The sequence below is a fragment of the Onychostoma macrolepis genome, chromosome 22 (genome assembly GCF_012432095.1).
Source record: "Onychostoma macrolepis isolate SWU-2019 chromosome 22, ASM1243209v1, whole genome shotgun sequence".
Classification (NCBI taxonomy): domain Eukaryota; kingdom Metazoa; phylum Chordata; class Actinopteri; order Cypriniformes; family Cyprinidae; genus Onychostoma; species Onychostoma macrolepis.
This window is the reverse complement of record NC_081176.1, coordinates 15,771,779-15,797,145: the sequence shown is the minus strand read 5'-3', so window position 1 is coordinate 15,797,145 and position 25,367 is coordinate 15,771,779. Positions and strand designations below refer to the sequence as shown.

At 35.1% G+C, this 25,367-nt stretch overlaps 2 protein-coding genes across 2 annotated transcripts; both read right to left on the bottom strand.

Moving 5' to 3' along the window:
* Positions 1 to 121: 121 nt before the first annotated feature.
* stat1a (signal transducer and activator of transcription 1a) lies at positions 122 to 15,078 on the bottom strand. The gene is made up of 25 exons (XM_058762215.1): positions 14,888 to 15,078; positions 13,640 to 13,784; positions 12,378 to 12,528; positions 12,134 to 12,229; positions 11,808 to 11,897; positions 11,645 to 11,723; positions 10,649 to 10,740; positions 10,385 to 10,536; positions 9,061 to 9,219; positions 8,886 to 8,978; positions 8,731 to 8,790; positions 8,501 to 8,524; positions 8,315 to 8,402; positions 8,170 to 8,211; positions 7,307 to 7,390; positions 7,120 to 7,218; positions 5,452 to 5,587; positions 5,304 to 5,359; positions 5,104 to 5,195; positions 3,464 to 3,603; positions 3,076 to 3,264; positions 2,911 to 2,986; positions 2,318 to 2,387; positions 2,193 to 2,225; positions 122 to 2,104 (listed from the first exon to the last, which is right to left on the bottom strand). Exons 2-25 carry the CDS (start codon positions 13,765 to 13,767, stop codon positions 2,081 to 2,083), a joined length of 2,253 nt encoding a protein of 750 aa, XP_058618198.1. The 5' UTR covers positions 13,768 to 13,784; positions 14,888 to 15,078; the 3' UTR covers positions 122 to 2,080.
* Positions 15,079 to 17,567: 2,489 nt separating this feature from the next.
* On the bottom strand, positions 17,568 to 25,320 carry mstna (myostatin a). The gene is made up of 3 exons (XM_058760946.1): positions 20,715 to 25,320; positions 19,174 to 19,544; positions 17,568 to 18,742 (listed from the first exon to the last, which is right to left on the bottom strand). The coding sequence occupies exons 1-3, from the start codon at positions 21,079 to 21,081 to the stop codon at positions 18,374 to 18,376; spliced, it is 1,107 nt and encodes a 368-aa protein (XP_058616929.1). The 5' UTR covers positions 21,082 to 25,320; the 3' UTR covers positions 17,568 to 18,373.
* Between the last annotated feature and the right edge of the window lie 47 nt (positions 25,321 to 25,367).

The window sequence follows — 25,367 nt, the reverse complement described above, 5'->3', positions numbered from 1 at the left end:
TCCAACTGGGTTGCAGTGTCATCTTTGGTTCTTCTGCAGGATATTTAAATCCAGAATGTGGAAATGAATTTGTTGTGAGACTTAGTTTAGTGATCACATGGAAAAGGAACCAAGCAAAAAATTCATTTTCTGTTTTATTGTCGGTACATGATGAAATGACAAGTAGGATTGAAAGTCGAAAATAAACAAACAAAAATGCACTGGAATTAACGCTGACTGCGATGGTCAAAATGCAGTCTAAACATGTCCCGTCAGTGTAATTTGGTGAAGTAACTTCATAAACGGTTGGGTTCATGTCTATAAGCACGTTGTATGCAGAAAAGCACATTGATTGTTCTAATGTACAGTACGGACGACAAAGAGACGCGCATATACTTGAAAAACCTCCAAACCTAAGTCGATCTCAACTATGTGAATATTTTCTAGTGGGATACTGTTGTTAAAGTATTGTAAATGTGTTTTGTAATGTGTGTGTGGGGGGTGTACACGATTAACTGTGGACAATTTATTTATTGGAAAACATTTAAGCAACTCAACCAAAAGACTTGACAGTACAAACAAAAGTAGGTCACTGATCGTATCCAACTTCATTCGTTTCCTTGTCACACTTTAGTCCATTTTTGTTGCATTGTTTAATTTCTTGTTTTTGCGGAGAAAGCTGTTACGAATTTTTTCTGAATTTGTTTATTACTGCTATGAATGTATTGCATTGTTGTTGTTGTTGTGATTTCCTTTTAATTTGCTTTTATTATTTAACAATGCTATGCTGTAGATGTTCTAGATTCGTTTGAATTTAATGTCATATTCCACACAAGAAATACTAGATAAAAACAATAAAGACTTTAAACATACATAGCTTTTGATATAATTTTTTCTTATCTTGTAGCTGTACATGCATCAGACAGATATCCATTAGATGAATATCTCAAATATATAATTTTATGCAATTTTAAAACATTTTTGCAACATTTTTTAAACGTTTATATGTTTATCAGTGTTTTTTAACAACGTTTTTCACACGTTCGTACACAATACCTTTTCTTTCGCCAATGTGGGGTTTGCGTATTGTTGGTCTGTGCCGAAAGTTTCTAAGGTGCACATGTTTTTAACTCATTCCAAACAAGATGGACTCCCACAGTAATAACTTTCTATCATGTCCAAAACAAATAAGACAAGAACAAATATTGCTCTGTAATTAAACAGCAGTACAATCCAGTGTAAAAAGTGAGAAATGACAACAAAGTACGTAAAGTGAACATAACACTAACAGAGCACCAGCAAGTTAAGGAAAATCTCAAGAAAACTGGTCTTTTTTTCACATATTTAGAAATGGTGTTAGGAAAATAAACACCTAACAGCTTAAAAGATTTAGTCAGACCTGAACTCTTGCATGTCATAGTTCTTTCTGGATGAATCTTTGGGGTGTTTTATCCCAAAACCAAAATATGGAATCTAAAACTTGCTTAAAGAAAAGAAAACCTATTTTAGGACCATTTTTGTTGAAGACCCATTGGGTTTTTTTGTTCATTCCCATTATTTTCATAATGTATTTTTATTACTGCAATACAGTAATTTTGTTATTACTGTTAAATTCCTGTACTACAATAATTTATTCTGATTTGAATACAAAAAGATTGCATTACAGTAAATGTTAATTCAACTTAAAAAAATCTTCAGTCCTAAAAATAGGTTTAATTTTCTTTACAGAAAATTAGATTTTGTGAAATTTATCCATCTAGCTTTTTTTGTTCACTTTCTCCTCTGTTTTCTATTACTTGGCATCTAAGAAAATTAAGTGCTATTCATACACAACTTCACTGTCTAAAAAGTTATGAATGAGTGCTGTGGTAACAGTAGCATTACTATAGGCGTTAATTCAATCTGTTTGGTTTTCTTTATACTGTAGTTGACAGTGTATACAGTGTTTTTTAAATAACGTTAGAATGAAAAAGAGAGGACAACTAAACCCAATGGCTATACCTTGACTAGATTTTCCTCTTTCATTTGCGTTATTCCAGAAAAAACACAGAATGAAGGAAACATTTCTATTTTTTCTGCATCATCTGTCCTTTCAGGTCACTTACGAGAGACTTAAGTCTGAGGGCTGTGAAAAAAAACACACACAAAAAACAGTATCAGAATCCATTTAAATGTTATATTTATATATACACACAGGAATAATAGTACTCTACCTCCAAAGTTAACGAATCGGTGACATATCGGTTCTAAAATAAAGAGAAATGGAGAATAAGTGCTGTTAATATTTTAAGTATTTCTTTAAATTATATTTTAAATGTATAATTATCATTTTTCATACCATGCGCTCCAGCTCGCCGTAAACCTCAGGCGACATTGGCATGAGTGTGTCGTTATAGTCTTGTGGCTGCCTAAAATTAAGTATTTAAAAGCAGTTATTTTTGCAGTCCTGTTTGGTAGCAGAAAAATGACATTTAAAAATGCGGTTTACTTTTCTTTTACTTAATCAGAATGGTTCAAAATTTGCCAAACGTTTTTGCGCTTGCTATGTGAACACACAAAAACAAAAAATGAACATGGGCATGATTCGAAAAGATTAAACGGTCCTGAAAAAAGCAGTCAAACTTATGGTGTGTACACCAGCACCGAATTTAAGTATTTGCGCGAGTTACATACAAAGTCAATGCAAAAACGCAAATAAACGCAAATTCGCACCAGGCGACGAGAATGACGCGAATTGGCCGACGCGATCGCAGCGAACAATATTTGCCTCAATCGCACCTTCTGCGCAAATTAAAAAATTTCAACTTGAGTAGGAAATACGCACAATGCGTTGTCGCGTAAGCTAATCAGCAAAGAGTTTATTGACTCCATCTTGTTTGACACGTCTGATTGACCACTATGCAAGCAGCATCAGAGTTAACATTGACTTACATTTCAGAGATGGAGATGAGAGTGGTGCTGATGTATCCCTCATCTGATTTCTTATCCACATCCATTGGTTCTTGTTCTGGATAAACAAAAGGATATCGTTGTATATATACATTTTATAATACATTTATTCATATTTTACATAGTTCACAACTGTGCATTTCTTACTGTCGGTAGGTTTGGAGTAATATTTTTTGAAGGCCTCATCTTTGGGTATATTGGGAAATAGGAAGCGCAGAGGGTTTTCTGGGACGTTATCAGCCGCCATCACGCGATAATTGCGAATGATGTCAGGAAGTGAGACGGCAGAGAGTTCCTTCTTCGTGTAGGGCTCCACAGAGCGAATCTGTGGCTCTTCTAAACAAGCACAACACCAAAACTAAGAAATGAGTATTACATTTGCAAAACAGATTTGATTTGAAGCCAAAGTTTAAGCGAAACCCACATCCAAATCCAAATTAGCTGTTTTTTGATGTTTTGATATCAAGACCAGATCCATTTGTTTCATTTAGTCCTTTATTGTTCCACAGTGTGTCAGAGTGAAGGAACGTCTCACCGTTTGCGTCGTGTTCAACCCAGCTGAACGTGATGGCTCCATCACGGTTGCTCTCGCTGAAGCGCAACAGAAATGTCCCGGAAGCTTTGTCATGTAGCAGAGCTTTAGTTCGGTCCTTGGTCACAAAGCCCATTATACAGCTGCGAAAGATAGACAGGGTTGAAGCAGAATTCCATTGTGCAAGTCTATTACTATAAACAATTTTTGGCATCTTTTTACACTTTAAAACTTTAGACACAACCAAATTTAAAAATGTGATTATATATTTATTTAAAAATAAATTAGGAAAATATTTCCTATGGTAATGAAGAATTGCCACAGATTTTGCAATTGTGTTATTTTTTATTTATTTAAATTGTGTTTGATAAATAGTTTTTATTAATATTTTGAATTCATTTTCAGTAATTTTGTTTTATGCTTTTGTCAGTTGTATTCGTTTTTGTTCTTTTTAGATATAACTACTTAAGCTTAATTTATTTTTACTTCAGTTTTAGTTATTTATTTATTTATTTCTAGTTAGTGATTTTAGCGCTTAAACTTATTTCAGTTATTTGCCAAGGCAACATTACAAATTTTCATCTAAAGTTTTCCATCTTATATTCACAGTTTTGTGGTTTCATTTTGTTATGTGCTTTTGTAATTTTTATTAGTTTAAATATTTCTATTTATTTATTTTTATTTCAGTTTAAGGGGCAGTTTTACTAAGCAGGGCAAATTAGCGCAAGAGTGCAGTTCCAAAACAGCACCGATGGGTGTGGAAATTTCTGCGGATTTACTAACAACCCGCAAATTATAGTGCACAGACACATCTCATTTACATATCGACCAACGCAATATACCAACCGCAGTGCAAATTAGCTTAGTCGCAAATAAAGAAACCACAGTATGTTAAAGAGTGAGAGCCCAAAAAATGAAGGTTTGCTAGAAGTTTTGATAGAGCTGGTATTGCGTGACTCGTAGTTGAGGGTTCTAAGTTGTCTTATTTCCTGAAGCAAATTAAAAATAACATGGCTTGGCAAACGATGTTCGGATAATGTGTTCTTCTGACATTCCAAATAAATTAATATGTGTGGAAAAAATCCTCTCCCTTCTACCACACGCTCTCTGTTGTCTGCGGTGCCTCCTCCTAGCAACAGCCATTTCAAGTGCAAAACAGTTTAAGACATGCTTTCTTGGGGTGTTAAATAATGGCACAAATCCCAGTAATTTGACGAGCGCAAACGTTATTAAATCTTGTTGCGTGATTCATTTGAATACTCTTCTCCCATAAATTGTGTGTCTGAAAGGGAAACTCCTACAAATGCATATTCGATAAGGTCAGGAACAAAAATAACTCTGTCCATGCCTTTTCAGTGCTAATTCTTTACTGCGCGTCTTTAGTAAAACCTGACAGTACTATTTTAGTTAGTAAAACTGGCCTACTAAAGTTTTTATTTCCAGTTATTAATTTTAGTGCTTTAGCTTAAACTTTCAAAAAATTGTTTTGTAAACAGCAATAACCCTGGTATTTGAAATGGCAGCTGTTCAAAATGGTCAGACAGACCAAGATGGTCCAAGTGATCATCCATCTAGACCAGCTAGAACCATATAAGATGTTGTTCCTAGCTGGATTTTCATAAGTCAAACATCTGGATTCTTACCCATCGTCCCACAGACTCAGCAGGTGTCTCTTTATTAAGTCCAAAATTCCTTCAATCCACAGCCAGAAGGTGAAATTCTTTTCACTGCCAGACTACATCAAACACAAGTCTCAAATCAAATCATTTCTAAACGGGAACTTGGAAATGTCGACTTAATGTATAAACTGATCAGTAAAATAAAAAATCTTGTATAGGCCAACCTTGCAGAATTTATTCCAAGGAATCTGAGCTTCAGGATCCATCACTGCTTTAGGTCCTGTTGGCCCAAGTTTGAATGCTTTTGCATTTAGTTCATCTGTTCCAAGAGAATTAGTCGCGCTCAGTCTGAAGTAAGTGTATTGTACTTACCAAGGAGTTTGGTACCCAGCATGCTTAACTGTTCTTGATTAAGACCCCTTTTGGTGATGGAGGAGAACTGCCAGCTCAGCACCTCCGATAGATGCCCCCACGTGGCTGAAGGAGGAGTCACGAAGAACGAAAGATTCTGGAGACGAAACAATCACAGAAAATGGAAGTTCAAGGCAAGTCAGATCCTGTGGAAAAGCCTCCAGAAATCTATTTTGTGATGCATGTAGAGCTTATATGTGAGCAGTCGTGGCCTAATGGATAGAGAGTCAGACTTGTAACCCCAAGGTCGCAGGTTCGAGTCTCAGGTCTGGCAGGAATTGTAGGTGGGAGGAGTGAATAACCACTCTCCACCTTCAGTACCACGACTGAGGTGAGACCCTTGAGCAAGGCACCGAACCTCCAACTGCTCCCCGGGCGCCACATTATTGGCTGCCCACTGCGTTCACTACTGTGTGTGTGAACTTGGATGGGTTAAATGCAGAGCACAAATTCCGAGTATGGCTCACCATACATGGCCTATCTATTACTAAACCATTAGTGTTGAAGAGAACGTACTTTTGAACTTCACTTTCATTTTTATATATATATATATTTTTTTTTTTTTTTTTTCCCATTTTAGATTGTTAAATGTGCTTTTGTCATTTTTATTAGTTCTTGTTCTTTTTCAAATATTGCTATTTTAGTTTAACTTATTTTTATCTCCGTTTTAGTTTTTATTTACGTCCAGTTAACAATTTTATTATTCAAATTAAACATATTTTTTCTTGTGTTTGCCAAGGCAACACTTCCAAGTTTTATCTAATATTTATATATTTAGTTTTCATTTAATTTTATTTCATTACATTTTTAGAAACTGTTAGTATATTTTATTTTTTATATTTATTAATATTTGTTCTTTTCAAAACATTTCTATTTAGGTTTCATTTATGTTTATTTGCCATACCTAATTTATCATTTAGTTTAAGTTTTTCATCTAATATTTATATCTTCATAGTCATTTTGGTAAAATAATTAATTAGTTTCTATTTGCTTTTGTCATTTTTATTTATATATGTATCATTATTATTATTATTTAAATATTACTATTTTGGTTTAATTTATTTTTGTTTTAGTTTTTTTCCCACAGTTAGTAATTTTAGTGCTTTACTTTAAACTTGTGTTTATTTAGGTTTCATTTATTTTGTTTTAGTTTTAGTTCAGTTTTACTTTATTTTAAGTTAGTAATTTTAGTGTTTCAACTTAAAATTATTTCAGTTATCTGCTTTTTCGTACATTTTTCATATCATATTTATATTACATTTTTCATTTTAGTAAAATTCTTAGTAATTTGATGTGCTTTTGTCATTTTAATTTTTTTATTTTATTTTTGTTATTGTTGTTTTTGTTATTTTTAAATATTACTACTAAGGCTTAATTTATTTTCGTTTTTTTTCCCCAGTTAGTAATTTTAGTACCTTACTTTTAAAATTGTGTTTTTAAAACATTTCCATTTAGGTTTAATTTATTTCCAGTTAGTACATTTTGTGCTTCATCTTAAATCTGTCAATTATTTGCCAAGGAAACCTTTCTCATTTTTAAAGTTTATAATCTAATATTTATTTTAAATTGAATTTTAGTGTAATTTTCAGCCATGTTATGTACGTAACACTAGAGTTGAAGAGGACTTACCTTTGGCTCAGAAGTCAGCATGTTGTACCACATGATGGAGGCCCATCCGCTGGGTAGCTGACTGACGTTGGAGATCACGACTATGGGCAGAGATGTAGCCTGAAGATGGAGAGAGAGAAGAAGTGGATGATGATCATGATTTGGTGCGGTTTATGTTTTTAAACTCTGTTCTGAAGGATCTTCTGACCTCAAAGTTCATGACCATTCCAGACCAGCAGAGCTCAGCCTCAAAGGTGATGGAGTGAAGTTCCTCTGTGACGATCAAAGGGCCCTGACGAATGTTTAAGAAAGAATTTAGCCAAAAATGACAGTTTGAGGTGTTGTTCTACCACGTTCAAAGCTTGACTGCAGAAGTTCAAAAGTGAAGAAGAGCTAAACAAAGAGGGAGTTGCATTTCTGCTTGTTTCTTACACAAAATGATTATATGACTTCAGAAGACTAGGAAAACTGAACACAAGGGTTATGGACTACTTTCTTGATATTTTTATGTGATTTCCAGAGGGTTTTTTTTTTTGTTCCACATAAGAAAGAAAGTCATGCAGCTTTGGAGCAACATGAGGGTAAGTGATGACAGAATTTACCAAAATTTTTTTTTAACAATTTAATGACAAGAAACAAGAAATGTGTACTTTTATTCTGCAAGGATGCATTAAATTGATCAAAAGTGACAGTAAAGACATTTGTTACAAAAGATTTCTGTTTCAAATAAATATTGAACTTTCTATTTATCAAACTATTCTGAAAAAAAAAAACAATTTCAACAAAAATACTAAGCAGCACAACTGTTTTCAACATTAATAATAATAATAAACGTTTCTTGAGCAGCAAATCAGCATATTAGAATGATTTCTGAAGAATCATGTGACACTGAAGACTGGAATATTGCATTGCATCACAGGAATAAATTACATTTTACAATATTCAAATAGAAAATACTTATTTCGAATTGTAATAATATTTCACAATATTACAATTTTTTACTGTATTCTTATAAAAAAACGCAGCCTTGGTGAGCAGAAGAGACTTTTTTCAAAAACATTTTGAACTCACCTCACTTGTTCTGTTTCCGGTAACTTTCTTCTCTTTCAGTTGCTGTGAAGTAAAAAGAATTTTGTTACTGTTACTTACTATTTAACTAAATTATGATTTTAAACTGGAGCTACAGTATAATTTGCTATTTTTCTTTTCATTTTACCAAATGACGGAATTCTGCTGCCATCCCATTGGATTCCTCCATGTTCATCACCTTCATGGCCGTTCCCAAGATGTTAAACATGCGAAACCTAAAACAGGAGCATTACTACATAAGTGGAATTGTAATTTTTAGGGTAACTGTACCTTTAAAATAGTATGCGAAAAAAGGAAATTATGTAGGACACACCCTTTCCGTTTCTCAACGATATCCCTGGAAGATGAAAAGAGACACGTTAACACAATGAAATGCATCTTCAGTGTTTTTTTCTGAATGTATGCTAAGCTAAAAATGCTAACCAGACGAGTGAATCATTAGTAATGTAAAAATAAACTATTTCATTAAACATGTATACTAAATGACTAAGTAATTTAGAGACAAAAAAATTCCAATTGAGTCAGAGTATGTACAACACTTACTTGTCGAATTGCACCTTCACCCGAACAGTGTGGTTGAATTCCTGAAGTTTTATGAGCAGCCTGGAGCACAGAAATTATGCGATTCATCATTCATCAAACAAACATTTTCCAGCCTTTAATTCCAGAGAAATGCGAATCATCTGCTGTGTGTTTACCGTAATTTGAGGGTGAACAGAACACCCGTCTTCAGCACCAAGGGTCTTTGCAGCTGGGTCGGCATGCATGGCTGTCGCTCGACTACCAAGGAGCTGAAAAAACACGCAAATGAAAATGATTCATTGTCAGGGACTCCTTTCAACAGTGGTGTATCAAGCAAAGTAGGTTTCTTACTTCGTGATGAGATTTTTGAGGTTCAACATGATCCTGTCGTCCAGAGTGCTTTTGCTGAGGGTGATGGGATCCTGCTCATATGTCAATTTCTGCTCCAGCTCCAGAAGTTTCTTGAGCTGCTGCCTGAGCTGAAGCAGAGATTCTCCTAGAGAAGTAAACCTGAGGGGGAAAACAAACACAACACAAAAATATATGATTTAAACGTGATTTTGTAAAACCTAAGAGTGTGATTTAGCAAAATTATCAATATTTATATACTGTCAAAATATTTACCATTGGGAATATTTCTGTGTAGTTTTGCAAGCAGAAAGGTTTATAAGATTTTGTGCGCAAAAATCCATTGTCAGTGCTGTTACAAAATTATCAATATTTAGATACTGTCGATATATTTAATGTTATCAATATTTCTCTGAAATTTTGCAGGCAGAAAAGTTCCATGAAATTTTGAGCGCAAAACAATTTAATAATGTAGCGAAATTGTCACAAATTTACTATATTTCTGTGAAATTTTGCAAGCAGGAAGGGTTGGTAAAATTTTGTTTGCAAAAAAACAAAATCCATTGTCTTGTGTCATTAGTGTATCGAAATTATCTATATTTATATACTGTCAATATAATTTATATCAATAATTTGTCAATATTTCTGTGAAATGTAGCAAGTAGAAAATGTCTATAAAATTTTGTTCGCAAAAAAAATAAAACAATCAATTGTCTACTGTACAGTCAATAGTCTAGCAAAATGATCAATATTTAAATACTGTCAAAATATTTATATACTGTCAATATTTCCGTAAAATTTTGCAGGTAGAAAAGGTTTATAAAATTTTGCGAACAAAAAAGGCCCATGTCAACAGTGTAGCAAAATTATAACTATTTACATATTGCCAATATATTTTTCGTAAGCAAAAAAGGTCTATAAATATTGAACGAAGCAGCTTTCTAACTTGAACCTGTGCAAAATCTTTCGATTCCAGATTGTGATTCTTATAGAAAAGACTAGATTTTGCTAAAAATATGTAAACCATTGGTATTCGCAATCATCTGTAGTACGAAAACATGACTAAAAATACATATTTTACAGTCAAAATTCAGAATTAAAATATAATTATGAGCAATACCAATTATCTTTGACAGTATTTGAAGATCTTGAAACTATTAAAATTGGTTGTCATGACCTAAATGATATTCTGGCTTTGTTTTCCAGAGAATCATGGGCTATTTTACAACAGCAAAAAATTATTTATGTATTGCTAGTGTTACTACTAAAAAAAAAAATATATGGTTAGAAGGAAATCATAAATTAATCTGTGGTTTGTGTTTGTTACCAGTTCTGCAGCTGGTCCAAGCAGACATTGGTTAGTCCCCCGATGCAAGCCATCTGTTGACGGCGCCTCCATTCGGCCAGTTCTATTGAAATTAGCTCGAAGACCACCGGATCTATATTGTTCAACACCTCTGACATCTGACTGATCACTTTCTACAGGGACACAAACAAACAAACACAAACAAGGTTGAAAATAACTGCTTCTCTTCGCTAACCAATTAGCATTACAGAACAGGAAAATGCGATGGATAACCAATGTTTTCACCTTTCTTGTTTCGTTGAGTTTCATAGACATGGCACGGATAGTCAGTCTCTCACGGTTCAGGTCTTCCTTTGAAATGGTCCCGTTCAGTTCCTCTATTGAACAGATGAAAGCAAGTTTCAGTATTTGTCAAAAAAAGAAAAAAATAGCTAGTTCTGACCTAAGGTGCGATGACATTTACATTTAAACGAATTTTCACAAGCAAAATAAGCAGTATTGATTTTTGGTACTTGTTGAAAAAATAGCTAGATCTGACTAAAGGTGCAGTCATGTTTACCGTTGTTTGGAGAATTTTCACAAAATAAGCAATACTGAATTTTTGTACTTTTTGATTAATTAGCTAGTTCTGACCTAAGATGCAGTTACACTTACCATTGCTAAATTTTCGCAAGTGAAAAAATAAGCAACACTGAGTTTCGGTACTTCGGTTCTGACTTGCGTCACATTTACTGATGTTTTGACAAATTTTCAAGAGCGAAATAAGCAATACTGAGTTTATATATTTTTCAAATAAATAGCTAGTTCTGGCCATAGACGTGTCAAATTTACTGTCATTTGACAAATTTTCGAGAACGAAATAAGCAATACTAAGTTTCAGTACTTGCCAAAAAAACTAGCTAGTTCTGACTTGAGTTGCGTCGCATTTACCAACATGTCAAATTTACTGTCATTTGACAAATTTTCGTGAGTGAAATAAGCAATACTTAGTTTCAGTCCTTGCCGAAAAAAATAGCTAGTTCTGACTTCAGTGCCTGACAAAAAGTTACTTGAGGTGCGTCATATTAGCTAGTTTGGTGAATTTTCAGTAGATCTGACACTTACCATGGTTACAAATAAATAGCTAGTTCTGAACGAAGTTGCGGTCACACTTACTGTTGTTCAACGAATTTTTGCGAGCGAAATAATACATAAATTTAGCAGAAATTTTAGTAATGTGACAACATTTAATGATAAGTTGTGTTTTGACTACAAATAAGGCATTTTTTAAAATCCTGTTACCTCTGCTTTGTAGAGTTTTGCTCTTGAAGTCGTATTCGTCTTGCTGGTCTTCTAGATTTTTGATAGTCTGCTCTGCGTCCTGAAGGGAAATTTGAAAAATATGTTTTACACAGCTTTTCTATGAGAATTAGACATAGATTGCGATAGTTTTTTTGTACATCACCTGTACTTTCATCTTTATGTCTTTCACCCTTCCATCCATTTCTCGATGTTTCTCCACGATCATGTCATTTTGGGTGCTTTCGGTTCGATTCTGTAACGAAATACTAATTACTAACTTCCTGTCAATATGTGCAAAAAGAGCAACTTGGACAATATTGCGAAATATCTCCTTTTGTGTTTTACAGATAAAAGAATGTCTTGTGAATGTGTGATAAATTGTTTGTGGTTGAACTATTATTTTAAAAATATTTAGATAAAGATTTAAATGGCATATTCAAATTCACGGTTTGGTGTTGGAAATCTGGTTGTCGTTTATTAATTCCTGACCTCTGACACTTGGGCAGCAGTCAGAATCTTCCTTTCCTCGCTAAGGTTCCTACTGATGATCATCGCCATGGAAACAGGATTGTCTTGGAAGAGGCTCTGAAACACAAGGTTTGTGTTAACTCAGGATCTCAATCGTTTGCATGTTGCAACTTGTTTTTTCCAGTATGTTTATTGCCTAATGATTCAGAGGCTGTGACACAAATAATAAAAGGAAATGATTGTGTAGCCAGTTGCAGACAGGCACCTGCAAGTTCCTCTTGATCTTGCGGATGTTGTGCTGGTTCAGGAAGTCTTTCTCCATCGCGAAGCGGCTGTGTTGGTGATCCAACTGGGTCAAAAGATCATGAAACCTCACAGTGGCTAGAGACTCGTTCTCCACATTAGCAACATGGTCCCTTTAGAGAACAAAGAACTGATGATTCACACCAAATGAAGCTGAAACTGGTTTGAATTCTATTTTTAACATAATTCCTATATTTGTGCCTATATAATGCCTCTTTTATCAGGAAGATAAATTTAATAAGCAAGTGACGTTTTAAAGTGCAGTATGTTTTGTTTGGCAATAAAAATGCATTAACTATTTGTTTATGTTGCACTGATTCTTATTTGTGTTATTGAACAACTAATACTGCAGAATTTGCTTTTCTGTTGCCCTCGCTATCTCTGGATAGCAGGTTAATTGTGTGCAGAACATTGTTTTTCTGGAAGATGTCATATTTGAAGTAAGTTCATCTGAAGTTTGTGTATTAACATCATGTGATCTCGGCATTGAAGGCCTTATGTACAATAAACAGTACTTTTGCTTTTAAACAATTTAACATATAATACAAATATAATTTATAATATAATTAAAATAAAAAGTAAATCAATATTATTATTTAAATTAATATTTTCCTGTTTTAATATTAATATTATAATTACTTTTAATCATATTTTTGCACATTTAAAATATTCATTTTTAAAATATTTTAATTTATATTAACATTAGTAATATTAATTAAATGTTAAAATGAATAAAATTTACTAAGTAATATTAAGAACTTTCATTAATCATTTTATTTGCCTTCGTAATATTTATGCACCTTAAAGTATTCATTAATATTTGTAAATATTTTAATATGTTAATATTAATATTCTATTTGCATTTAAAAATAAGAATGCACATTAAAATTATTAATTAATATTTTAATTATAGTTTTATATTATTTACATTTGAATTGCCTTTGAAAAATATGCACCTTATATAATTATAAGTAATATAATAATTAATGTTAATATTAATATTAATATTACAGTTACCCTTAAAAATATTAATGCACATTTTAAAATATTTCTTACAATGTTCATATTTTAATAATATATTATTTCAATTAATATTAACTTTTGAACTTCATAATAAAGACTGTTAAGAATCAACAGGTTGCTTAGTTTAGCATTATTATACTTGCAAAAGGTTGTGGTTATGTGCTTGACATAGTTGTAAAGATATAAAATGGTGGTCCGCACCAGTCGTGGCTTTCTATCCAGCTGCTGAGGTACTGCCGGATGGCCATTGGAAAGCTGTCATCGTACAGTTGGTCGACCTGTTCCAAAAACTTTGAATCCAGTTGTTGAAGCTCCAACCACTGACTCATTTCTGCAACTCTGTGGGCTGAGAGTTAAAATACATGACCAAAACAAGCCACAGTGAAGACAGATAAAGCAGATTTCAACTAAGCAAAGCATTTCTCTGCAAGATAAAGATTCCTATCTCAAATGAATGGCTCATGACATCTTGAGATTTTTTGTGTGGTGTGTTTTTCTAACTAAGTAGCTACTTTCAAATTTTCTAAACCTTTTTGCATAAAAAGCTCATTTTGTATAAAACTGTTAAGTAAATTGTTAATTATTATTATTATTATTATTTTAAAAATGGACAAATGTTTCTTGTATGGCAAAGTCTGTAGTGAATGTGGGTGTTTTGTGCTTTTCATTTTTATATTATTATTGTTATGAAAATGTTTTCACAGTTTGAGTTCACAGTAGGCATAATTAAAACCAGGACAATAAGAATAACAAAAATATTAATATGCATGCTTGTTAAAACAGAATGTTTGTAAACATTATATTGCCTTATAAGCCAAATATGATACCTTTATTTTATTAACGCATAACATTAAAGCAGAAACAACCATTGCTGTAACTGAACATTAGTACTGTCAAAAAGACTGTACATAATATTTATCTTTATTTGTAATACTTACAAACAATGTACGTGTGCGTAGGATTTGGAGCTCTTGTTTTTGCATAAATATATTTTAAGTCATTATATAAATACAAAATACGTCTACTGTGTTTCTTCATTCAGTTTTCTTTTTTTCTTTTGTTCAGCAAGTTTGATCTTTCTGTCTGAATTAGAATCAACCAATAATAATAATAATGCTATAATGATCGATGCTGTTGTTGTTAATATTATTACTAGATATAACAGAATTCATGAACACGTGATATTGTTTTGCCTGCGTTCGTAAGGGCCACATGTAAACTGCAGAAGAGTTTACATATGTCCTTGTTATATAAAGACATTTTATGTTTTTTCCATCGCGTTCTTACTAGTAAAAATCCTCTAATAATAACACGTGAAATCGAATGATTACATGTATTCTTTATAAGGATAATATCATGCATTAATCAAACGTGAGATCAAAACTTCCTGTAAAATTTCACGCAGAAAAAAACCAACGCGGAAACTAAAGTTATTATTTTGTTACTCACCCCCAAACGTTATCCGAATCCGGTAAAAGTACGAATCCACGGATATACTGAATCTGTCTTCCACAGCAGCGGAAGAACAGGTTAGTTCCCTGTTATCGTCGATTTGTTATTGATTTCCCAGCAGTCTTTCCAGTAGACCTCCGACGACTCCTGAGCGAGGAGCGTGTGTGTGTGTGTGTGTGTGTTTGAGCGACAGCTGGGTGAACCAATCAGCGAGCCACATTGTGGTTGTTACGTATGCACTAGCCAATCAGCGCGTCTGGGAGTCGTTTATGACGCAAGGTGGAATTTTGGACCAGAGCTTGTTACGCAGCCCACGTGATTTATAAGAAACTGAAAGTCTGAAAGTGCGTAGTAGACCAGAGAAGGGTGCTTATTTCATCACCGCGTAAAAACTGAGGGAGAAATGCATGTTAGGATCTCGTTTTGTAATTTGTTATAACAAACTCATTTGTTTTAAGAGTAAAATGAGGGCATAAGTGACAGGCCTATAGGAATACATGTGGTTATGGGGTCAATTAAGGTGAAGACGAATTAATTTACAACTGAAAAGTCTGACTTATTGTTTGCAGTGTGTGTGTGTTATTGCAAGTAATGCATTTTGTCCTGCATTTTTATTATTAGTTTTATTGTTATTTTGATTGTATTTTATTTTATTATATATACTACATACATTTATTTGCTGTCCTAATTATGCATGATATATGGTTAGTTGCACTGTATTTTTTTTATGTAGCATGCATAACAGCTAACTAACAATAAAAACATGATAACATAATAAAAAACATGATTTTTGCAAATAAACTCTTCATATATATATGGGTTCCATTCTAAGAAAGCATGGGGTGTCTTTTCATTTCTATGCTGATGACACCCAGATTTACTTACCTATTAAGAGAAATGATCCCTCAGCACTTAGTACTTTACTAAGGTGCTTAGAAGAGGTCAAAATCTGGCTTGCTCAAAAAATTTTAACATTAAATGAAGATAAAACAGAGGTGATTGTTTTTAGTTCTACTTATCATTCTCAGGCTACCACCCTAGATCTGGGCAGTTTATCGGCCTCCAGATCTTCTCGGGTGTGAAATCTGGGTGTCCACCTCGACGAGTCATTAAAATTGGATAAACATATCTCTTCTGTGATTGGTTCCAGTTTTTACCAACTCTGCTTGTTGTCTAAAATCAAACACTTTTTAAATTCTATGACGTTAGAGATTGTTGTCCACGCTTTTATTATCTCGCGCTTAGATTAATGCAACTCAGTATATTGCGGTATTTCAAAATCTCAAATCACTCGCCTACAATTGGTCCAAAATGCTGCTGCTAGATTTATTCAAAATAGTCGCAAATGTGACCACATCACCCCTATACTGAGGGCCCTTCACTGGCTGCCTATTTAATTCAGAATCGATTTTAAAATTCTTTTATTGGTGTATAAATCTTTACATAACCAAGCCCCTAGTTATCTTTCAGAGCTGTTGCATTTTTATACTCCCACTAGAAGTCTAAGATCCATTGATCAGAATCTCCTTTTAGTCCCACAGTCCAGACTTAAACGTAGGGGGGATCGAGCTTTCTCTGTGGTTGGGCGTCGGTTATGGAGCAATCTGCCGCCTGAGATTAGAGTGGCACCTTCCCTACCCATTTTTAAATCACTCTTAAAAACTCACTTGTTTGCACTGGCCTACTAATATCCCTCTCTTATTACACTGTATTATGGTCTGGATTATTACTCTGTTTTAAGATTTTTTATCTGTCATTCCTTTTGGCTCGAAATGTATATGTTTTATTATCCCTGTTTTATGTGTTTATGGTTTGATTTTAATTGTACAGCACTTTGGTCTTGTGGCTGTTTTTTAATGTGCTTGATAAATGAACTTGAACTTGAACTATATATATATATATATATATATATATATATATTATACTGTATGTATGTGTGTGTGTATATATATATATATATATATATATATATATATATATATACACACACACATATATATATATATATATATGTACACTCTTAAAAATAAAGGTGCTTCAAAAGGTTCTTCAAGCGATGCCATAGAAGAACCATTCAGTCAAAGGTTCTTTAAAGAACCATCTCTTTCTTACCTTTTTATAATCTGAAAAACCTTCTTTCACCACAAATAAACTTTTGTGAAACAGAAAGGTTCTTCAGATGTTAAAGGTTCTTTATGAAACCATTTAGACAAAAAGGTTCTTCTATGGCATCGTGAAGCACCTTTATTTTTAAGAGTGTATATATATATATATATATATATATATATACACACACATAGATATTTATGTATATACACACAGTATATCAACTATACAACCCCCCCTAACTGTTAATATTGAATCAGACAGATAAATGATATGCAAAAACCTTTTTGAAAAAATCAAATAAAGACGTTTCTAAGTGCACTCATTGTCCTGGGGACAGACTTCTACTGTTGTAGCCCCACGGGGCCTCCATCCCACAGGGGAGCCCTCCAGAGAACAAAATAACAGAAGAGAGGTTTTAGCTTCCATGGAATATGGGTTTGTTGCTTTTGAGGGCCATAATGTGCTCCACATGCTTGGAATGGTGTCAGTGGTAACACTCTGTTAAGGGTTATGAAGGGACAACACTGAAGAGGTCCTTTAAGGACACGCGAAAACAACTCAAGAGACATCAATAACAGGCATTTTTACTTGGTACATCAGATCAAAACTACAACATGATTTTGAACCGTGGAATCTATACAATTAGTTCCATGTTTTTAAAAAACATATCTATGTTTATCTATGTGTAGGTGTGTGCCTATGACATTATGTAGGCTAACTAGTGAATTGGCAATTTAATCAGTGTTTTTTGGAAAGAAACAGAAGATGCAGGCTTTTGGGTAGTTGACATGTTCCAGCAATGTCTAAAAAGCATTTAAAGATTATTTGTAAATGTAAAAATTATGACCAGTTACAGCAATAACAGAGTTCTCTTATCCCTACATTATGTCAACTACCCATATACTTTGAAACTGCAGAATTCCTAAAGTCTATTGTTTGGACGTCATGTTGAGTGAGTTTCTGGGTCAGTGTTCCTGTTTTTGGGTCACTGAGGGATAAGTGACTTTATATAAATAATCAACTATACAACCCCCTTTGACATTAATTTAAAACTTATAAGTACTTTTTGCAATTTTTACATTCTGATATCAAGCTGGTAAAGCCCATCAGGTCATCTCTATGCTCAAATGCATTCACAGAGGAAGCCTTATACCTTCATAAACATAGAAAGCCTTGTCACCTTGGTACTATTGTCCTTGTGTGCAAAAGTCGATGAGAACGAACTAAAAGAATTGGATAAATTGGTTTGTTGGGATCCTGGTGTGGTCAGTTGTTTTAGCAGGAACTATTTTGTCAGGGACAAGGTAAAGGTTATTTTCACTTCCCCTCTGGTCCAGAGCAGTGAGGGCTTGCTGTCGTAGCTACTCAAGAAGCTCAAGAGCAGCCACAAAGGTCCACGACCATTGAAGGGATTTTTCCGTAGATTATCTGCTCACGGTCATTGAAATACAGCATGTTTATGGGTGACATCTTGGTGGGTGTGCAGCAGGGGCCTACGCTGCCCCGAGGGTTGGCCTTGTTGACGATGTGACTGTGGGGGTACTTCTGCACACATTCACCGGAGCAGTAATTGGCCTTGTAGCGCTTGGGAGCAATTATCCAGTCCCAACCGAATTCCTCGAAGTCAACGGTGAGTGGATACCGGCAGCAGCGTGACTCGGTGGAATGCTCATCACAATCGAGGCCGGTGTCCCGTCTGGTCCGCTTGCCAGTGTCTGATATTTTCACCTCCAGGAAGGGTTGCTGAAAGGGCGTACGTAGGAATGATTAGCTGAGTCATTAAGCACATACAGTGCAATTAAGCACATACTTGACATTAATTGCAATAACAAGCCAAACAAGCCTTACCAATCAAATGTTCAAGCGTATTATGGCTCTTTGTGGAGTTTGAACATACCTTGTCCTCCAAAATATCTTAAATTGTGTTTTGAAGATGAACGAAGGTCTTACGGTTTGGAACGACATGCGGGTGACTAATTAATGACCAAATGTTATCCATTTTTGGATGAACTATCCCTTTAATTAGTTGGTTCACGTGTGTATGATCAGGGTTGGAGCTACACTTTCATAAATCTTTGGCAGATCAAAGTTTGTCCAGCATTTGACAAGCCAAATATACTTTGTTATCTCCTAAAGAAGCATGGACCTAAGTACCAATGCATGCAATGACTTACCAGTCCTTCTTCTCCAGATTCTGCGGAGGTCACAGCCAAATCATTCCCATTTGCATCAAAGGCCTTGATTTCTATCCCAAAGTGACTCTCAGGCTGTTTGAGCCACAACTGCAACAGCTGCTTCATGTTGATGTGCTGCCAGGAGTTTGTCCGGGCATTCACATCAATTTTTTGGGCTCGTATTCTTGAGTGGTTGCTCCCTTCAGATAAAGACTTTAGGTGAGATATCTGGATGAAGACTGTGGTTGGCTCCTCAGCTGGTCGGAGGTAGATCCAGAGCAGGGCCTTGAGGATGCTGTTAGGCATAATCTTTGGGCTCAGTGAGAACATGCAACACTTCGGCATTCCCTCAAGATGTGTGAAGGCTTGAGCTGCAAAGTATTAAATTTACTAAGACCATGTACACCTTTTTCACCTTACACTCTCAGAAAATAAACTGTGCAAAAATTGTACCTTTGGGCAGGGTTCCTCAAATCCATCCTGGAGGGCCACTGCCCTGCAGAGTTTAGCTCAAACCCTCTTCAAACTTACTTACCTGTGATTTTCTAGAGATCCTGAAGAACTTGATGAGCTTGCTCAGGTGTGTTTGATTAAGGTTAGAGTTAAACTCTGCAGGGCATTGGCCCTCCTGGGCAAGATTTGAGGAACCCTGCTTTAGGGGTACAAGAAATCGTTGCTAGGTCAGTACCCTTAAATGAAACTTAGCAGCTTATTTACTCCTAAAGGTTCACAGTAGTACCTTAAGGGTACATATTACTACTCGAATGTACTAATATGCACCTTTCAAAGGTAGATAAGCTTCAAAGTTGTCCCTTTAAGAGTACAACAGCCCCACTGACAAGATGTTGCACCATCCCTAAACAAAGCAAATATGCTCCTGGGAACCCTTTCCTGCAAATTTTAGTTCCAACCCTAAAAAAACCGATCACCTGAAAATTCCAGGTAGGTATGTTTTATTAGTACATTTGGAATTAAAATCTCCAGGGGCTGCCAAAATCCTATTATTGCTAGAGCTACTGCTACAAAATTAAAATTCTCCAAGCAGTATAAGAACCTTTATTAATCTTTCTTTACTCTCTTTTTCTGCTGACACTGTTGGAAAATATAAATCACCACAGTTCGATGTAACATTAATGGAGGAACTACTGTATTTTGGCAGAAACTAAGGTTTCCATTGAAACTCTTTGAAAAGAGCCCTTATTTTCACAGGCAAATGTGCTTTGTATGTTTCCTCTTGGTGCTCAGCTTTGCGTAAAACAAGGTCTGTTGCCTTTGGCCATCGTCCAACAACAGCTGAATGAATGAACCATAGTCGGTTCATAGTCAACCCTTTCAGATAATACAATGGCCCTCAAATGTATTTAGACACTTAAGCCACACTTCAAAAAGTATGAATGTCATTGCATTCAATAACAAAATAACAAACAAAGTAGCATCTGCAAATGATGGTCGAACTTTCACAGAAGTAACATTCTAAGTGTGACTTTTGTGTCCACATACGTTTGTGGTCATTCTATATTGCAGTGCATCTTGGTACTTACGTTCTGTGGCCATGGTAATGATGGTCTCACTGCTGCCTTGTTCCTCATCCTCACTAATGCCTCCGTTCTGGTCGTACTGATTCAGGAGCTCCTGCAGAGGAGGTGCCTTGGGTAAGAGTAGCTTGACCGTGTCTCTGCTGATATTCGGAGCTTGTTCTAGACGCAGGATGCTCAAAATCTGAGACTTAATGGAGTGCAGGCGCATGAGTTTACTCTGCTGTCTAAACTGACAGGTCGTGCATTGGTCGTTGTCTTCTCCAGGTGTCACAAATGCTTGCGATGTTGTTGTTGTTGCTGCTGTTAAGCTCAAGGTCTGACTGTGAGACCCCAACACACTCCAAAAGCTCAGATAAAGAAGGATAAACATGTTTTCTGATGCGTCTTTGCAGACGTTTACGCATTTGGAAACAGAGGGCCTTTATGCAATCTCTCCAAACAGCACCGGACAGATGTTCAGCCTCCCAGGCAGTTTTATACTTAAGATTCCCTGCTGTTAGATATCGTATGATTGGTGGGATTGATAGGAACAAGTCCAGATGAGACAGCGCAGAAAGGTTCAGGACTTTAGGTTTTGATTTGAGGATTTTCAGTTGTATTTGTTTTGTTCCATAAATTTTTTTATGCAAATACCCTAAATATCATACGAATTTAATTAGATAATTCATAATTATCGATTCAATTCTGATGCACCCAAGTGCTACTGAGAGGGTGTTCTGAGTGTTCTTTTTGGAGTGTTTGCATGTTGTGCATTATGGGTATTTGCTAGGGTGGTTGCTAGGTTAGTTGTTACGTAGGTTGCTCTCAAAGCTTTCAGCAGTGTTATATGTGGTTTGATAGAATTTCTAGCTGGTTGCTACGAGGTTGATAGAGAGAATTTTATCCTGTTGCTATGTAATTTCTAGGGTAATTTCTTTTCAGGATGTCATCATGTTGTTGCTTGGGTGTTATAGTTAATGTTATCAGTGTTGGGAAAGTTACTTTGCAAATGTAATAGGTTACAGATTACAAGCTACCTTATTTAAAATGTAATAAGTGGTGTAACTATTTCGATTACTTTTAAAGTAATGTTACTGATTAAATTTGATTTCTTTTTGATTACCTTTCTAAATTTCTAATGGATGTTTTTAACTGTTAATCATTTTCAAACATTTTATGCAGGCAGGGTTAAACTCAGAATACCATCACTTTATTAAATGGCCTTTAAATGGCAGGAGGCATCGTGCACATCAAAAACAGGCAAAGCAACAAATTAATATTATTCAACTTATCCTAACTTTTTACAGAAAATATTCAGATGTAACCCCCTTTGTAATCATTAACATTTTCTTAAGTAACTGTAATAGATTACAGTTACATTTATTTTGTAATTAACCCTTTGATGCACACGCTATGAAAACCCCTTCTAATGCGCAACATGGGTCTAAAATGACCCGTTTTCATTTGTTATTTCATGCCTCGCTTCCCAGTAACCCTTATACCTTGATTAGCTTGTTCAGGTGTGTTTGATTAGGGTTGGAGCTTTAAGCTGGCTGCACACTATACGATTTTCAAATCTTAAACGATTCTAAACTATGGGAGACAACAGACATGAAGACAGTTCAACCGATTTTTAGCCTTATAAGGCTGGCTGCAGACTAGAGGATTTTAAGGCCGATTTTAAGCCGATTTGCACCCCCGCCCAATTCGCGGCTTGTTAGAATGAAAAAATAGTAATTATTGTTGTACAGTGTGACAAAAATTACGCTGTGTTGATGTGCGTATGCCCAGTAGCGCCATACGTATCCCTTCTAGCCTTAACCGGTGTGCAGCCACAAACATGACGTGAAAGCAGAGAATATCATCCATATTCTTTTCTATACTTTGTTTTTCACTGTGAAACAGAATACACGCCAGCAGAACCAGCTGACAATGTTGATTGTCCTCTATTTGTTTTTCTTCTCTAGTCACATTTGATCTTGCGAGTGTCAGTGAGATCTCGTGTGACTGTGAAATCGTTCCTACAATCATCAAGTGTGTGGTCTCCTGGTCTGGTTGAATTGTCTGGTGTGTGCGTTCAGAGGATTATAAGGCTAAAAATCAGTTGAACTGTCTTCATGTCTGTGGTCTCCCATGGTTTTAAAATCTGTTAAGATTTGAAAATCGTCTAGTGTGCTGCCAGCTTAAGTCTGCAGGACTGTGGCTCTCCAGGACCAACATTGGCTGCTCCTGGTGTAGGCATTCAGAGTGGTAACATCCAGCACATGTTCTCTGCTTACATGAGTAGATGCAAACCATTTTTACTCAATCTATTGGACTGGGTCTGAGTTTCCTCTTCAGAGAACTCATCAGACAAGTCTTCAGTGTCATCACAGAGTCTTCTTCATCTAGGAGAGCTGGATTTACACCCACAACTCCAGATTGACCCTGTGGCACATAGTCTAGGTCATAAGCATCAGATATTTCAGACTCTGTATCAGGACTAAGAATTGTCTGATCTTCCTCATCATGCAGCATCTCTATAAATATTTCAGCCGTTAATCTAGAATATCTGGGCTCAGCCATACTAACACTCTGGATAAAGAAAATCAAAAGAAAAATGTTCAAATGCACAACAAGCAGTTGATCCATGTATACACTGATTATATGTTCGTTGTCAGACAGAAACCGTGTATGTCCAAAACCACTACTTTTCAGAAACACTGACAGACATAAAAGGTGACCAATAGCACTGATTTATGACAAAAAATGAAAATGATGAAATATGGAGATACTAGGTTTCTGCCTGACAGCAATGATATATACTTGTATGTATTATATTATTTTGACTCTTATTTTGTTGACCTAGCTAACATTAGTTATCTAAAATGGAATATATTAACAACAAACTAGTTAATAGTATTGGACATTTAAAGGTCAAGGTAACCTTGGCCTAACATTCAAATATTATGTCCAGTTATCTTCCACAGTATATCAAATATTTTCTGTGGTAATAAATTATAAAATAAGACTAAATGCATCAATTATACGAAAGATACCATGTTGAGTTGTGAAATGTGGGGCAGGTGAATAGTTTTCTGCAGTAAATATGTTCCTACTTGCAAAAAAATTGCAAATAATCAAAGGTTTCTATATGGGTCATTTTTGACCCATGTGTGTAAAACTGATATAGAAATACAAAAACTGTGTTTTTTTATAAAGTGAAGAAAGGAAAAATAAACAATGATTTGTGGAAATCAAAAACAAGATATTTAATGAATACCTGGAAAAATAAATGATAAAATGCATTTCTTTTAAATATTCAGCAAAGATTCACTCAGCCATGACTGAAATAACATAGGAAATTAATACGGGTCATTTTAGACCCATGTTGTGCATTAGAAGGGTAGTGACACAAAAACGATTTTTATTCAAAAATAAGAATATGTGATGATCAAAAACAAGTTAATTGAGAAATTCCTGGAATTCTGAATGATGAAATGAATTTTATGCAAAGATATAGAAAAAATAAACTCAGTTGGGTCACTTTAGACCCATGTAGTGCATCAAAGGGTTAAATTACGTAATCCCGTTACATGTAACTAGTTACTCCCCAACACTGAGTGTTATATAGTGTTAGAGTTGGGTTGCTATGTTGTTTATGAAAGGTTTTTAAAGTGTTGCTATATGGTTGATATAGTGTTTCTATGGGTTTTGAGTGTTTTTAGCTTGACGTTATACAGTTGACCCATCACGCAGAGCTTGATTGACAGGTGATCATAATGCCATTTTTGTCCGACAAACAAACCAGACAGGAGAGTAGATTAACGTTGGTGGACTTGAACTTGAAAAACAGAGTATTGACGTCTTTTCGCGGCTGAAACAATATACCTTCTGATGTTCATTCATGTTTATTTCACGCTATAACTACTAAAGAGGAAGCGATGATTGGTTCACGTGCAGCTTGAACTACAGCGATCTGTCACAACACATTAAAGGGATAGTTCACCCAAAAATGAAAATCCTGCCATTAATTACTCACCCTCATGTTGTTCCAAACCCATAAGACCGTTCATCTTCGGAACACAAATTACAAAGACGTAGGTTAGGTTGTTTTAAGTGTGTATCCAAGTGTTTGATAGTGTTTTATACAAAATATTTTCTGCATTAACACCTGTAAATGGGTGTATGAGGAAACAGCACCATTTTTATATTGGCGAATGGGCTTTCTTCACTTTTAGACCACAGTTATAGCTTGTAGCATTGTGTTTTGGTGATGGATTGCCTCTGGAATATGCAGAGCTGGTGACTGAGGACATTATTGCCACAGCTGTTCTGTAGCAACTGCAGATACAGATGCCTCTGCTCTATCTATCTCTCTTTTTTCCAGCAGTGCAGCTTTAATAGATGCATAAATAACAACAGATGACAGCTAGGCAAGGACAGAGGAAGTGGGATATTAAGGGTGGCCTTTGGTGGGTCAGTCACAGCACCACCTGCTGGTGGATCATCAAGGTCTTTCAGAACAAACAAAAACTAACACTCCTCAGAGAGATAAAAGCAGGTGTAATGGAGAATAAAGCTGTGTTTTAATGAGATATTTGGAAAGATCAAGCCAAATTGATTAATCTGTTGGATATTTGTTCAGTTCATTGGGTGCATGTTACTCTACATCTTGTGATAGTAAAAACAGCTTGG